The sequence below is a fragment of the Geotrypetes seraphini genome, chromosome 5 (genome assembly GCF_902459505.1).
Source record: "Geotrypetes seraphini chromosome 5, aGeoSer1.1, whole genome shotgun sequence".
NCBI classification, from domain to species: domain Eukaryota; kingdom Metazoa; phylum Chordata; class Amphibia; order Gymnophiona; family Dermophiidae; genus Geotrypetes; species Geotrypetes seraphini.
In genome coordinates this window covers 149336109-149351224 of record NC_047088.1, presented here as the reverse complement: position 1 = coordinate 149351224, position 15116 = coordinate 149336109, and the positions used below count along the sequence as shown (strand labels likewise).

General features: G+C 44.3%; 1 protein-coding gene across 10 annotated transcripts in view; it reads left to right on the top strand.

Moving 5' to 3' along the window:
- Positions 1–777: 777 nt before the first annotated feature.
- Positions 778–15116, top strand: part of ABI2 (abl interactor 2) — a 319399-nt gene continuing 305060 nt past the window's right edge. For 3 of the 10 annotated variants that reach the window (XM_033946879.1, XM_033946877.1, XM_033946878.1), the window contains exon 1: positions 779–1104. In XM_033946879.1, coding sequence (XP_033802770.1) covers positions 988–1104 — 117 coding nt within the window. In that variant the 5' untranslated portion in view covers positions 779–987. Of the gene's footprint in view, positions 1105–15116 lie in introns of all 10 variants that reach the window. The other 7 variants (XM_033946885.1, XM_033946884.1, XM_033946880.1 and 4 more) reach the window with 6 other exon arrangements.

The following is a 15116-nucleotide window of genomic DNA, read 5'->3' as shown; positions in this document are numbered from 1 at the left end:
AGGGGTGACTCGATGATAGAAAAGTTGAAAGTGCACACATACCGTGACAAAATGTTGCGTTTCCCTTTTCTCTATCTGTAAATCACATATGCATGTGTGCTTACAGTATATGGACACTGACAGACAAATTGACAAGATTGAACCTCCCCAATAAGGCACTATTGCTTAGGTTGAACATGTTTAAAAACTACAGACGTGAGACAAGGAAAGGGGACTGGTAGGATAAGCCAAGAAAAAGAGAGATTGTTTAAAGCAGTCACTCCAAAAAATTATCTCGGTAATAAAAATAGATGCTCAATTTAGCTATCCGAGTGCCAAACTTTGACAATATCATCTATTCATCATGTACTTTCTAAAATGTATACGCTGCTACTGTTCCACTGTTCGACTAGCTGAAATGCCTCGATTTTTTGGATCATATTATTTCAGAAGAAGGAGAACCTCCAAGTTTATTTATTTATTTATTTTTGCCTCCTCTCCCCTTCCCGAAGTCAGCAATGCAGAGTCGGGTTGCCGGCTATGAAACAGGTCACGCATGATAATGATGCTAAGCCGCCGCTGCCGCCTGTCTCTCGTGATTTACAGGGACCATAGCTGCAGAGTTCCAAAGACAAACGCTCGGGCTCATTACTTCACACATCCCGAGATCCCGCCTCTGCCTCCTGTTGCTTGGATACGCCGGAAGAGGGAGGGATTTTATTTTTGTAGGCCTTCTCAATAAAGCGCGTGCACACGCACGACTGCGTTAGCAGTCCCGTCCTGGTTTTGACCTTCTCATTGGTTCTCCCCGTGACGCCCACTTGCGCGCGCTCCTCCAGCTCAGCGTTCGCGCCCCCGCGTGCTCTCACGGCCCCGCCTCCTCAATCCCTCCGCTTGGCGCTCGCGTCCCCGCGCGCTTTCCCGGTCCCGCCCCCTCCTCCTTCCCTTCGCTCGGCGCTCTCGCCTTCTCTCGCCCTCGCGCCGCAGTAGCGGTTTAAGGATGTGAAGATGGCGGAGCTGCAGATGCTGCTGGAGGAGGAGATCCCGGGCGGGCGGCGGGCCTTGCTTGACAGCTTCACGAACCTGGAGAGGGTAGCCGACTACTGCGAGAACAACTACATCCAGGTGGGAAGAGGTTGCGGCCTTTTGGCCCCTTGCAAGCCCCCTTGGGATAGAGATGCGAGTGATGTTTGGAGGGTAGCCTTGGCCCCCGAGAAGAAAATGAAAAGAGAGCGGGTATTCGCTCGAGTGAGAGCCGAGCCACGCTGGGCAGGGAGATGAGGGATGGGGGCGATATGTGATTCATGGGGGGGGGGGGGGTTTGGAATATGCAACGCTCATAAGTTTTAAAGTAACGAAATGCAAACCCTGAAAAAAAACAACATCCGCGAATCTGTGCTTCAGTCAGAGGACGAGATGGGCTTTTTCCCTTTCTCTTCCATGCTGCTGAATCAAATGAGGTGAGGAGTCTGTTGTTAATAATTTTGAAACTGTTTTTGCACATGGTGCAGATTATTCCCTGGCTATTTTCTCGCTGCCTGCGGCGAAGGATTTCTAATCCTAAACGGTGTTGGGAGGCAAAAAAAAAAAAAAAAAAAAGGCTTCTTATGTATGGTGGGAAAGGAAAAAGCCCGCATGGATTTCTTATTCCATTAATTCATTGCGTGTGGACTTTTAAAATTCGGTAGCAGATGAATACGGCGTGGTTTACAAAGTATTTCTCAGATGTAATAAGTGTGTCCTGTAAACACCCCCCCCCCCTATTTTAATACTTAAAAAAGAAACTTCAAATGTGAAGTTCGTGAAATACTGGTCCAGCTAGATGCGTCGTGTGAGTCTGGAATGCTGTTTGCTTCCCTCCGTGATTTAATTAATCAATTAAATGCTGCTCAGATTGCCGAGGGATGTGTGCATGAATCATCGCACATTTGAGTTCTGTTATACCATTTCCCTTGTGATTTTATGTTACATTTGACAGTGGGATTTGGGACACCCCGCTGCTGCTCTTTTACTTCAGGTCAACGCAGAATGCTGGGTGAAATTTTGCTTAAATATTGAATTAGGTATTTCTACTATCAATATCCATTTTATTTTGATGTTTTCTTTCTGGTATTTCATTTGTATGGTTTATGTGAGGTTACTGATATTTTCAGGATCCCGAGAAAATAGAGTGATACCTGCCATGCATTCTTTCTTGTCCGAATTTTGTCATGGTATCTTTAGGAGCTTTTTGGGGGGTTGAAATCTGGAAGGAAGGGAAGCTAGAGAAGCCAAATACTTCGTGTAGAATGAGGTGGTTTTACTAAACTGTGAGGAGATGTTTATTGTAGATGGGTAATTCTGAAGGCTTTCAGTGCAGGCAATCCATTACTGTTCTTAATAGGCATTAGATTTTTGTGAAATGTGGGCTTTGCTCTTGGAGCAGAATTGGCCCTAACTGAAATACCAAAAATATATCAAGAAAGAATAATCATGCAGTGGTGTCAGAGAATGATATGGGGGACATAATTTGTCCCTGTTCCTGCGGTTAAGGGGAAGCCATATCCCTGTGTTATTCTTTAAGGAGAGATGAAAGAATCAGAGTATGAATGGGCACAGCCACTGACCCACAGGCCCTGTATTGAGGAATGCTGGTGAAGGACTGAGGTTGAGATAGATGGTTTCCTGCAGTTATCTGTGTGGAAAAGGGACAAATTCTGACCCATGTCATTCCACTAGCAGTGTTCAAAAGTTTTTATGCTAAAGACGTTGCTTGTGAAGTTATCTGTTTCAAGATGCATACTACTTTTAACTTGCTTTCTGTTTAAAGTCCTTCAGCTTTTGGTAATGAGAGAGATCAAATTCACAATTCAACAATATTAAGGATTGCATCAGAAAAACTTAAGTTGGGGCTATTTTATTAAATGACAGAAAAATCCAGTAACTGAAAAGATATTAGCTTTCATAATTTTTGCTTTTCCTAAATCAAGGTTGTTTGATATTGTGAAGCATAATGTTGAAAATGTGGTAAGCAATTTTTAGCACAGGGTTGGAAATGTCTTTAGAAAAGTGTCCATCAAAAGTTCATGGTCCAGAGACATTTCTTTTACCTTTTTGGGGGGATGTATGTTTGTTTTTTTGTTTGAATTGCGTGTTAACCTCCTCCCCATACACAAAAGAAAACTTTAACAGCATGTTTTACAAAGCCGCGTGGCAAGCCCTTTAAATCTCTATGGACTTTGGGGCCATTACCATGCAGCAGCCGCTAGCGCGGCTTTGTAAAACAGGCCCTAAGTTTTGTTGCTTGTCCATTATTCTCTTGCTTTTCTGAACCTTAGGTGCCAGGTGTCAGATTCTAGGCACCAAGTTCTGAGATGTATTATATGTGTGCATGTGTTTTATTTTTATAGTAAGATAAAGGAGTTTGATCAACACATTCAGTAAAGCTGTCCAATTATTTCATCTGTTTTGTTAACTTTGTACAATTAGATTAATTGTATTAGGTTAGGTGTGGGTTTTTTTTTTAAAATATTTAAACCCTCAGCTTGTCAGTAGACTAGATGGATGATGTTTTTCTTTTAGGGGTGGCGGAGATCAGGATTGCAAAGTTTATTGGGTGCTTAAGATTTTTCAGGCAGATTTACCTCCCATAGATTCAAGGAAATAGGTAGAATGATGGACTAGGGCAGTGTCTTTCACATTGTGTTCAACAGCACAGGGGTGTGCCACGAGAGATTCCAGAATTTTTAAAAATTCCCTTCATAAGTATATCTATTATGACATGTATGTCAAGTATGCAAGAGTCTGTCAATGTTACTTCTTTGTGTAAAGATACAACCATCCAAACAAGCATCATTCTTTGATGTGATTGGTCCTTGAAAACTAATATAATTTTGGTTTTTATTTGTATTATTTATTCAGTAGTTATCCTAACTTGAGCAAAAAGCAATCAAGGCTTTGTTACCATTTGGATCTTCTTATCTTTGTGAACTTGAGTTTTCAGCTCTTGACAGAAATTAAATTGAAAAAAAGAGAACAACTGCAGATGGTGGATGATGTGCATGTTTACTTGTCAACTATCAAGCTGCATTTTGAGTTAATTTGCACTCAAATACAAGCACATCCATTGCGTTGATTAGTAATTCTATACTATCTACTTTAGTTTCACTGTTGTTACAATTTCCCATCATAGCTTATTTAGATAAATAACTATCAAATTTCATATTTTGCTGGTTTTGCAATTTTATAATGTGCAGTGAAAAACATTTGTTCTGTTTAGTGTGCCGGCGCTAAAAAAATAAAAAAGTTTGAGAGACCGGACCGTACTAGGGATTTGGGAGTAGAGATCAAAGTGGGAACTCTTGCAGGTGGCTTCATGAGACCATGCAAAAGTGGTTAATGCAGGCTGTAAAGAGTTAAGTTATAAATCTCAGTTGTGCACTTATATTTCCCCATCTAGACATTTGAAAATGGGTATAGCGCAGTATATATCGGTGTCTACAATGTGGGAAAGAGGGAGCAACAGGCCACCAGTTTTGGCATTTGGTGATAGGATTATGGGAAGGGGTATGGAATCATATTCAGTGCATTTTGAAAATTAAAGTCCACTCTCAGAACTTTTTTTATTTGCTGAGTGTAGGACTTCTGGCATACTAAGCTGTGAAAAAGCAACTGAGAGGAAAGTAATTTTATTGCAATGCCACACTAAGGGGCTTTTTTACTAAAGCTTAGTGTGAGGTAACAGAAATTAGTACATACTAAATGTTGCACGTTCTATATTATATTTATGGGCTACATATCACTTAGGGCCAGATTCTGCAAACGGCACTGCTGTCGGCGGCTGCCAACAAAAGTGCTGCTAATCACGTGTCAATCATGCGACGGCGCTATTTGTAGTATTACAACTTTGTGAAAGGTGCCGAAAATGTAGGCCAAAGTTTTGAAGGCCTACGTCTCCAGTTCCTACCTTTCATGTGAATCACATCTATACAGGTGCCTGCCTACTAGCATCTAATGGCATTTCCAGCATTGGCCACGCCTACTTCAGCTTTAGTCACCAGTAGGTGCCTCCATAGCCACGATTGCGGTGCTGCTTTGGGAGGTGCAAGTAGGTGGCCACATTTTTTATTTAAATGGGTTAAGTGGGTTTTAAGGACACGGGTCACTTAAGTTAAGTGGTGGCACAACACCTAAATTAAAGCGTCTTTTGTTAGCTTCTGTTAGCATGTATTAAGCTTTAGTAAAAGAGCCCCTTTGTCTTTACCTTCACAGTGGTTAAATCTTTTGTTTGGCATTGGAACGTCACAGGGCGGGGTGGTTTCATCTACTAAGAGGCTTAAGTAGAATGGGAGGGAAATGGTTTGGTTGGTGATGCCACCCAGAGCCAAAAAATGGATATTGAATTGTTAAAACTACTTTGTTTTTGACACTGTAATGTGGTGATTCTATTTTGTTATCAAAATTGTCGTAAGGAACCTCCTCTGAGTCTGGAATTTGGTTTATCTTTGGGGGAGGGGGGGTTAGAGGGAGTTATTGTATTTAAAACAATTCTTATTATATATCAGAATATATATCAGGATTTTCATGTTTAAAAAATATTAGGATTCCCCCTCCCCATTGAACTACCTGGCAATTCAGGCTGCAAACTAGTCCCTCGGAACTTGGGAACTCCTGTCCCCACATGTTAAAGGAGGGTGGGGATTATGTGGCCAATGCTCATTCTGACATCATTAGAATCCTGGTTAAGGTTTTAGCTTACTCCATTTCAGCCCACTGGATGCTCTGGATCAGACAGTGAGCAAGCAACTCGGCCTCTTGAGGCCATTCTCAGCAGATTACCTTTCAAAGGGCAGATGCTGTTTGGCAAAGGACTAGATGACTTCATGGCCATTGTGGCGGATCACCACCCCAAATCCCTCCCTGATAGTAGGAGCTGTCAACTTGCCGGAGGCAATAGAGGCAATTTTTGTGCCTCTGAAATCTCACCAATTTTCCTCTAGCTTCTCCCTTCCCTGTCATCTGCAGAAGACGAATCCAGATGCACGGTTAAGTCTATCCACTAGCAAATGGAGATAGAGAACACCAAAGCTGTGATCCATTACCTCAGATGGAATGCTTCTTCCATCTCCAGTATACTCTTGTCTCCAGCAGGCGGATGAATGGATTTACCCATGCTCCTTGATTCTTGTATCTGGAGAAGCTTTGTTAGTCGGAAGCCCAACGTCGTAATGCCATTGTACAGAACCATGGTGAGGCCTCATCTATAGTACTGCGTACAATTCTGGAGGCCACATTACCATAAGGATGTGCTGAGGGTTGAGTCGGGTCAGCGAATGGCCACCAGAATGGTCTTGGGACTCAAGGATCTATCGTACGAAGAAAGGCTAAACAAATTGCGGCTATACTCTCTCGAAGAACGTAGGGAGAGGGGAGACATGATTGAGACGTTTAAGTATATCACTGGACGTATTGAGGTAGAAGATGATATTTTCTTTCTTAGAGGACCCTCGGCCACAAGAGGGCACCCACTGAAAAAAAAGGGCGGGAAGTTTCATGGCGACACCAGGAAGTACTTCTTCACCGAAAGAGTGGTTGACAATTGGAATGAGCTTCCAGCACAGGTGATCGAGGCCAGTAGCGTGCCAGATTTTAAGAACAGATGAGATGCTCATGTCGGATCTCTAAGAGGGAATGGGACATCAGAGTGCGATCTCTCAAAGGGTAGCTAGGAGGGTGGGTGGGTCAATAGAGTGGGCAGACTTGATGGTCCTTGGCCCTTTTCTGCTGTCACTTTTCTATGTTTCTATGGCTGACTCTTGAATGGGCAAAAACTAAGACAGAAAAAGGATTTTATGATTTTGTCATTTTATGATTTTGTCATTTGCATGGTCTTAAGTGATCCACGTCTGTAGCATACACCAGAGTATGGTGCTTGTTCAAATCCTGGTATGCTCAGCTGTAGTTTCTCCGTTTCGGGCTACCTTGTGCAAATTTTGTCATATGTGCAGGATAATAATAATAACTTTATTCTTATATACTGCCAAACTATGATAGTTCAAGGCGGTTTACAGCAAGAGAAACTGAACAGTCAGCAAGTTATACAAATCATAAGAAGTACATAATAAACAAATAACCTAAAACAGTAAAAACTTTGGTTACAAATATATCAAATAACTGTGTCTTTATTAATTTTATAAAAGAATAATAACATAAAACACCTGGAATAATTTACCAAGCCAATCATTTATTTTGCTGCCTGAAAAGCAAGGGATCTATCAAGAAATCTCTTGTTGGATATGCAAATAAATGAACTCTGCGTGTGGACTTATTGGAACCATCCAAGAAAAAATGGGAAGCCAAATAGACTGGTGACATACCAAATATTGATTTAAAACAAATACAAGCAAATTTGAACAGGACTCTTGCCTCCATCGGCAACCAGTGTAATTTTTGTTAATAGGGACTTATGTGCTCCCATTTTTTTCAACCGTACTACTGAATTTTGTATCGCTTGTAATCTTTTAAAAGTTTTCTTAAGTACCCAAGAAAATTATGTTACAGTAATCAAGGATACTTAATATAGATGACTGGACCAACAAGCGAAACGATACTGCATCAAAATATTTCTTAATGGTTTGGAGTTTCCATAACACCGAAAAACATTTTCTGACTAGTAAGTCTGTATGTTGCTCCAAAGTAAGGTGCCAATCTAATGTCACTCCCAAAATTTTTATGGAGTAATCAACAGGATAATCATGATCATTCAGATGTATCAGCGTATCTTTAATTATCCCAGGACAAGCAGGCAGGTAGTCTTACAAATGGGTGACGTCATCCGACGGAGCCTGGATGCGGATGCCTCACAAGCAGACTTGCTTGAAGAAACTCGAAGTTTCGAGTCGCCCGCACCGCGCATGCGCGAGTATCAGGGCGCGTCTCCTCAGTTCTTAATTTTCCGCAGAGCCGAGAAGTCTCTCTTCGACTCTCTGCGTTAACTTTGTTACTTGTGCCTTCTCTAACCACGGTTTGTGTTTATTTTCTTCATGAATCGCTGTTTTTGTCTTTCTTTTATTTTTGGTTTAAAAAAAAATATTTTTTCTTCTGTCCGTTGCGGCCCGACGACTTCGATCTTGCGGCGGCTGTTTTCACTTCTATGTCCCGGCCTGCTACAGGCTTCAAGAAGTGTAGCAAGTGTCAGCGCGCGATCTCTATTACGGACCCTCACCGTTGCTGCCTCAAGTGCCTTGGGCTTAAGCATCATCCTAGATCGTGCCTGCCTTGCCAAACGCTTCAGCCTCGTGCTTTTAAGCGTCGTCGTATCGTGGTGGACAAGCTTTTCGAAATGGATTCTTCTGAACCCTCGACTTCGAAGATGACCTTGACTTCCAAGGTGACCTCGGCCTCGACTTCGAAGACGACTTCGGCTTCGACTTCGGCCGATGGTCCTCCAGCTTCTACTGCTTCCACCTTGAGCCTCATCAGATCTTCGTCTTTTGCAGCGGCTCTTACTTCATCGACATCTGCTGTATCTTCCCCTGTTTCCTCAGGACAGATAACTCAGCAGACTGTTTCAGCGGTAGTGATTAAAGTGCCTAAGACTACCAAGTTGAAGCACAATCACACTACTCCGAAGGAACCTCCAGCCAAGGCAAGTGGACCAGTTTCAGACGCGGATCCATTTTTGCCGGCTTCCTTCCAGACCTTGTTGGAGAAGCACATCGTTCAGTTCCTTACTAACATGGGACCGAAGCTTCTCCCTATTATCCAGCCTGGGCATGTAGCAGACTTCTGCGAGGTCGAGCCACTTTCCTTGCCTCAGTCTGATCCTCCACACTCTTTGCAGGGAGCAGAGTCTCTGCGAGTGTCTGGTATGGCATCTAAGCACGTTCAGCAAGGAGCAGAATCTTTGCATGTGCCTCGACAGGATTCCTCACACTCTATACAAGGAGCAGAGTCTTTGAGAGTGTATCGAGATTCCTTTACCTCTCTCCATTCTTCGACGAGGTCTCATCGCTCTTCGAGATCTGCTTCAAGGCACAGTTCTCATCACCACTCGAGGGCTTCATCGAGCCATACTTCCAGACATAGTTCTTCCATTAAGCCTTGTTCTACTCCACATACTCCTCATTCGAGCTCTCCCATGCCGGACCTCGAGGATATTCCACATTCGATTGCCTCGTCCAAGTCACCATATTCATCTGATGCCTTTTTACATGCTGAAGCTTCATCTTCGACACAGGCTGCCTCGATGTCCTCGAGTCCTTCTCGAGGCAAAGCCCTGACGGATCATCTCTCATTTTCATCTTTTCTCCGTCAGATGGCTGTGGACTTGGATCTTAAATTAGATACTGGCTCCAAATACTCCAAGGAGTATCTCGAAGTCATGCATCTTCCTCAACCTCCGGCTGAGTCACTTAAGCTTCCTCTTCATAAGCTTTTAAATCAGACTTTTGGTCGGTGCATGGAGACTCCTTTTTCCTTACCAGCTGTTCCAGGAAAATTGGATTCTCGCTATAAAATTGTACACCGCAAAGGGTTTGACAACTCTCAGTTATCTCATCAATCCCTGCTTGTTGAGTCCTCTTTGAAGAGATCCCATCCTTCCAAGGTCTATGCCACCGTACCCCCTGGAAGAGAAGGGAAACTATGGACAAAATGCCATGATGTCTTCTAAAGTCCTTAATTATAATTTTCATTTTATTACTTATTTTGAGTTCCTTATTTCTCTACTTCCACAGTTCATAGGGATTTTTCAAAAGCACTTTGAGTTTCAGGAAGTTATTGCTTCTTTATCTCAACTTCATTTACATCTTCTCCAGTCATCTTATGATGCCTTCGAGTTACCTGCTAGAGCAGCTGCTTTTTCAGTGGCTATGCGTCGTCTTGCCTGGCTTCGTACCATCGACATGGACCCTAACCTTCAGGACCACCTCGCCAATATTCCTTGTGAGGGCAATGACCTCTTTGATGAATCTATTGAGGCAGCCACCAAAAAATTGTCTGACCATGAAAAGTCCTTTGCTTCTATTGTCAGACCTAAGCCAAAGTCAACTCCTGCTAAACCTGCACGCCCTCCTCCTATTTATCAGTGACAGTTTGCTCCAAGGCAGGCTCCTTATACTTGTCCTCCTCTTAAGAAGCAGCAGCCTCAAAAACAGAAGCATAAACTTCAACCTTCTGCTGCAGCCTTTTTGAACAGAGCATAACCTCCATCGTTCTGCCTCTGCCTTCTTTTTCCCCTATTGGAGGTCGTCTCCATCTTTTTTACCACCGATGGATGACAATTACGTCAGACCTCTGGGTACTTACCATCATCCAGGAAGGATACTCTCTTCATTTCAATCAGGTTACTCCGGACCTTCCTCTAAGAGAGTATCCTTCCAGTCCATCCCAGACCGCCCTTCTTCAGGAAGCTCAAGCTGTGCTTCACCTTCATGCTATCGAGCCAGTTCCTTTGGAACAGCAGAACAGGGGTTTTTACTCCCGTTACTTTCTTGTTTCAAAAAAGACGGGCGATCTGCGACCCATTCTGGATCTCGGGGCTCTCAACCACTTTCTAGTCAAAGAAAAGTTTTGCATGTTGTCCCTGGCATCCCTTTATCCCCTTCTCAAGCAGAACGACTGGTTATGCTCTCTGGATCTCAAGGAGGCCTACACTCATGTTCCCATACATCCGGCCTCCCGTCAATATCTCAGATTTCGGGTGGGGAATCTGCATTATCAATACAGGGGGAGCAGTTACCGGACTGGAGGATATTGTGAGGAGACTCGTGGCTGGTCTCAGACTCCAGCATCAGCGGCTTCTTTTCCTCCCGGTTTGCAACGCCGACAGGCATCCACAGAGACGGACCCCTGACGTCATTGGGTCCGTCTCCAACATCGTAAAAGGCAGCCGCTGCTGCAGCAATCTGGGAGCAGTTACCGGACTGGAGGATATTGTGAGGAGACTCGTGGCTGGTCTCAGACTCCAGCATCAGCGGCTTCTTTTCCTCCCGGTTTGCAACGCCGACAGGCATCCACAGAGACGGACCCCTGACGTCATTGGGTCCGTCTCCAACATCGTAAAAGGCAGCCGCTGCTGCAGCAATCTGGGAGCAGTTACCGGACTGGAGGATATTGTGAGGAGACTCGTGGCTGGTCTCAGACTCCAGCATCAGCGGCTTCTTTTCCTCCCGGTTTGCAACGCCGACAGGCATCCACAGAGACGGACCCCTGACGTCATTGGGTCCGTCTCCAACATTGTAAAAGGCAGCCGCTGCTGCAGCAATCTGGGAGCAGTTACCGGACTGGAGGATATTGTGAGGAGACTCGTGGCTGGTCTCAGACTCCAGCATCAGCGGCTTCTTTTCCTCCCGGTTTGCAACGCCGACAGGCATCCACAGAGACGGACCCCTGACGTCATTGGGTCCGTCTCCAACATCGTAAAAGGCAGCCGCTGCTGCGGTTGCGGCCGCAGCCGCGCGGCCGCAGGGCGTGGCCAAAGGGGCGTGCCCTAAGGGGCACGCAAGGCCCCTTGGGAGCCCCTTAGGAGCCACAAGGAGTCCGGGAATCCAATTGAGGTAACTTTTGATTTGGGAAAATTGACCTGACCCGGATCCTGCTCCCCATAGTTGGATCTAAGATGGTTGTTCCATGCCTATTGCAGTGAGGACGTCGGCGAAGACCTTTCTTCTTCTTCTTTAATTATGCCAAAAAGACGGGGAAGGAACGCCGGAGGAGCCTCCCGACGACCCTTAACCCCAGTGGTAACAATTGATGATCTTCTCCGACGCCTACAACGGGAGCAAGAAGAGTCGGGTGCTAGCTCGTTGGGGACACCGCCAGAGAGTGGAACGGTGGGGAGATCCCCTGAGCTTGATGTCACTCTTAGCCCCGACGTTAGGACGCCACCCCTTCAACCGACGCCGCAAGCAGCTAGCTCTCCACGGGACCAGAATGCACCCGAAGAGGTGGTTTCTTCTTCGTTCCCAGAGGCCAGCATGGAGGGCTCGCCGAAAATAACAACGCAGAGTGATATGTTATCTCTGCAAGGACTTGCGACCGGGACAACAGAGGCTGGGGAAATACAAGACGCTACCGAGGTAAAGCTAATTCCAGAACATTTAGATACTACACCATTACAACTTTTTTCACCTACAAAACCACCTAAAGTCACACTCGATGCATTATGGGATTTGGTAGTGAATTTGGGGAATTCTTTAAATCCCCAAATAAAAAGTTTGGATAAAGAATTAAAAGTACAAAAAGAAGAATTAAATGACCTAAAGCAGGATATGTCACAACTTAAAATAGAGTCACAAAATACAAATAAGGAGCTAATGCTTCTGAAACAAAATCAAGATTTGTTGGTTAAAGATAATATAATACTCAGGAAGAAGTTGGAAGCACAGGAGAATAACGGTTGAATTAATAATTTGAGGTTTATAAATTTTCCAAAGATCCTGTCAATTTCTCCTAGAGAAATGGTGAAAAGGTATTTTATGGAAATATTGGAAATTCCTGAAAGTTCCTTACCTCCTCTTACAAGAGTGTATTATCTTCCTGCCAAACCCCAATCTAAAGAAGAAAAAATTGAAGAACCCCAGGAGAGGTCACTGGACATTTCCGTAATATTAGAACAATCAGATAGAGAACTGGCCGTTCCAGCCACTCTCTTGTTGTCTGTCGCTTTGGCCCCAGACAAGGATTGGATAATGAAACTTTACTTTAAAAATAGGTCCAAAGACTTCCTGGGACAGCACATTCAGATTTTCCCTGATGTCTCTAGAGAGACTCAAAAAAGAAGGAAAGAATTTCTACTTTTAAAACCTGGAGTGACTCAAATAGGTGGTATTTTCTTCTTGAGATATCCATGTAAATGTGTGGTTAGATATTTATCATTGAAGTATATTTTTACAGAACCGTCTCAATTAATTGGTTTTCTCTCAGGGAAACGTCTTGAAAAAGGAATAACAACAGCAGCGCCCATGGAAGGTTAACTCCCTGCACTTTAGTAAGACATGGACTTTTTCTTTTTAAATTAATTTGAATTACATTTGATCTACTCTTTAATCTTGGATCCAATAATTTTGAGGACTAGTGTGAGATCAGCTAGGATATTGTTATTTTATTTATCCATTATTATTTTTCAATTGAACTATGATTGTGGTATATCTTAATTTTGGAATTTCAGTTTAGTATGTTGTTTGACCTCACTTTACTGTACAAGATGTATATGCTTGGTGATATTGTAAAATTCTATAAATAAATAATAAAAAAAAAAAAATCAATACAGAGTGCTGCCCTTCGGCCTAGCTTCATCTCCCAGAGTGTTCACCAAGTGCCTAGTAGTGGTGGCAGCAGCTCTACGGAACCATGGTCTTCAGGTGTTTCCCTACCTTAACGACTGGCTCATCAAAGATTCAACATCTCAAGGGGTTATTCTAGTGACCCAACGGACTACCTGGTTCCTCCAAAGTTTGGGATTCGAAATCAACTTTCCCAAATCTCAACTTCAGCCTTCCCAAACTCTACAATTCATTGGAGCTGTTCTGGACACTATCCAACTCAGACCTTTTCTTCCGCAACAACGATTGGAAGCTCTTTGTCACCTCTGTCATACAGTGTCTTCCCGCTCCTCCATCTCAGCGAGACACATGATGGTACTTCTGGATCACATGGCCTCCACAGTACACGTGATTCGTTTTGCCAGACTTCACCTTAGAATTCCTCAGTGGACCCTGGCTACTCAATGGATAAAAGTTTGCGACCCTCTTTCTCGACACATATCAGTCACTCCTTCATTGAAACAGTCTCTCCGTTGGTGGATGCTCTCTTCCAATCTTTCCAGAGGCTTGCTTTTTCAAATGCCCCCACATCAGAAGGTCCTCACGACAGACTCTTCGACCTACGCTTGGGGCGCTCATCTCGATGGTCTCCGTACTCAAGGCCTCTGGACTCGTACGGATCGTCAGTGTCACATCAATCTGTTGGAACTCAGAGCGATCTTCAAAGCTCTCCAAGCTTTTCAACATCTGCTTCATGACCAGGTAGTCCTCATTCGAACGGACAACCAAGTCGCCATGTATTATGTCAACAAACAGGGAGGGACGGGATCTGCCTCCCTTTGTCAGGAAGCTCTGAAGGTTTGGGACTGGGCAATCCGCCACAACACCTTCCTCAAATCTGTCTACATTCAAGGGGCAAACAATTGCTTAGTGGATAACTTGAGTCATCTTCTGCAACCTCACGAATGGACTCTCCATTCCTCGCCTCTTCATCACATTTTATCTCAATGGGGAACCCCTCAGATAGACCACTTTGCGGCTCCCCACAACTTCAAACTGCCTCAGTTCTGCTCCAGGATATACTCTCCTCACCGCCTCGAGGCAGATGCTTTTCTTCTGGAATGGACGAATCTCTTCCTCTACGCATTCCCTCTCATTCTCAAGACTCTAGTCAAGTTGAAGAACATAGAAACATAGAAAATGATGGCAGAAAAAGGGCCACGGCTCATCCAGTCTGCCCACACTAATGACCCACCCCCTAACTACCTCCACAAAGAGATCCCACATGCCTATCCCATCTCTTCTTAAAATCAGGCACGCTGTTGGCCTCAATTACCTGTAGTGGAAGATTATTCCATTGGTCAACCACCCTTTCGGTGAAGAAATATTTTCTGGAGTCGCCATGAAATTTCTCATCCCTGATTTTCAGCGGATGCCCTCTTGTTGCCGTGGGACCTTTAAGAAGAAAGAGATCTTCTAGCCCCTCGATACGGCCCGTGACGTATTTGAACATTTCGATCATGTCTCCCCTCTCTCTGCGTTCTTCAAGTGAGTATAGCTGCAGCTTACCCAGCCGTTCCTCATACGGGAGATCCTTGAGTCCTGGGACCATCCTGGTGGCCATTCGCTGAACCGACTCAACTCTCCGCACGTCTTTTTGATAATGCGGCCTCCAGAATTGCACACAGTATTCCAGATGGGCCTCACCATGGATCTGTACAACGCATTATGACCTCGGGCTTATGGCTGACGAAACTTCTGCGGATACAGCCCATGATTTGTCTAGCCCTGGATGAAGCTTTTTCCACTTGGTTGGCAGTCTTCATGTCTTCGCTAATGATCACCCCCAAGTCACGTTCTGCTACAGTCCTATCTAGGATCTCACCATTTAGG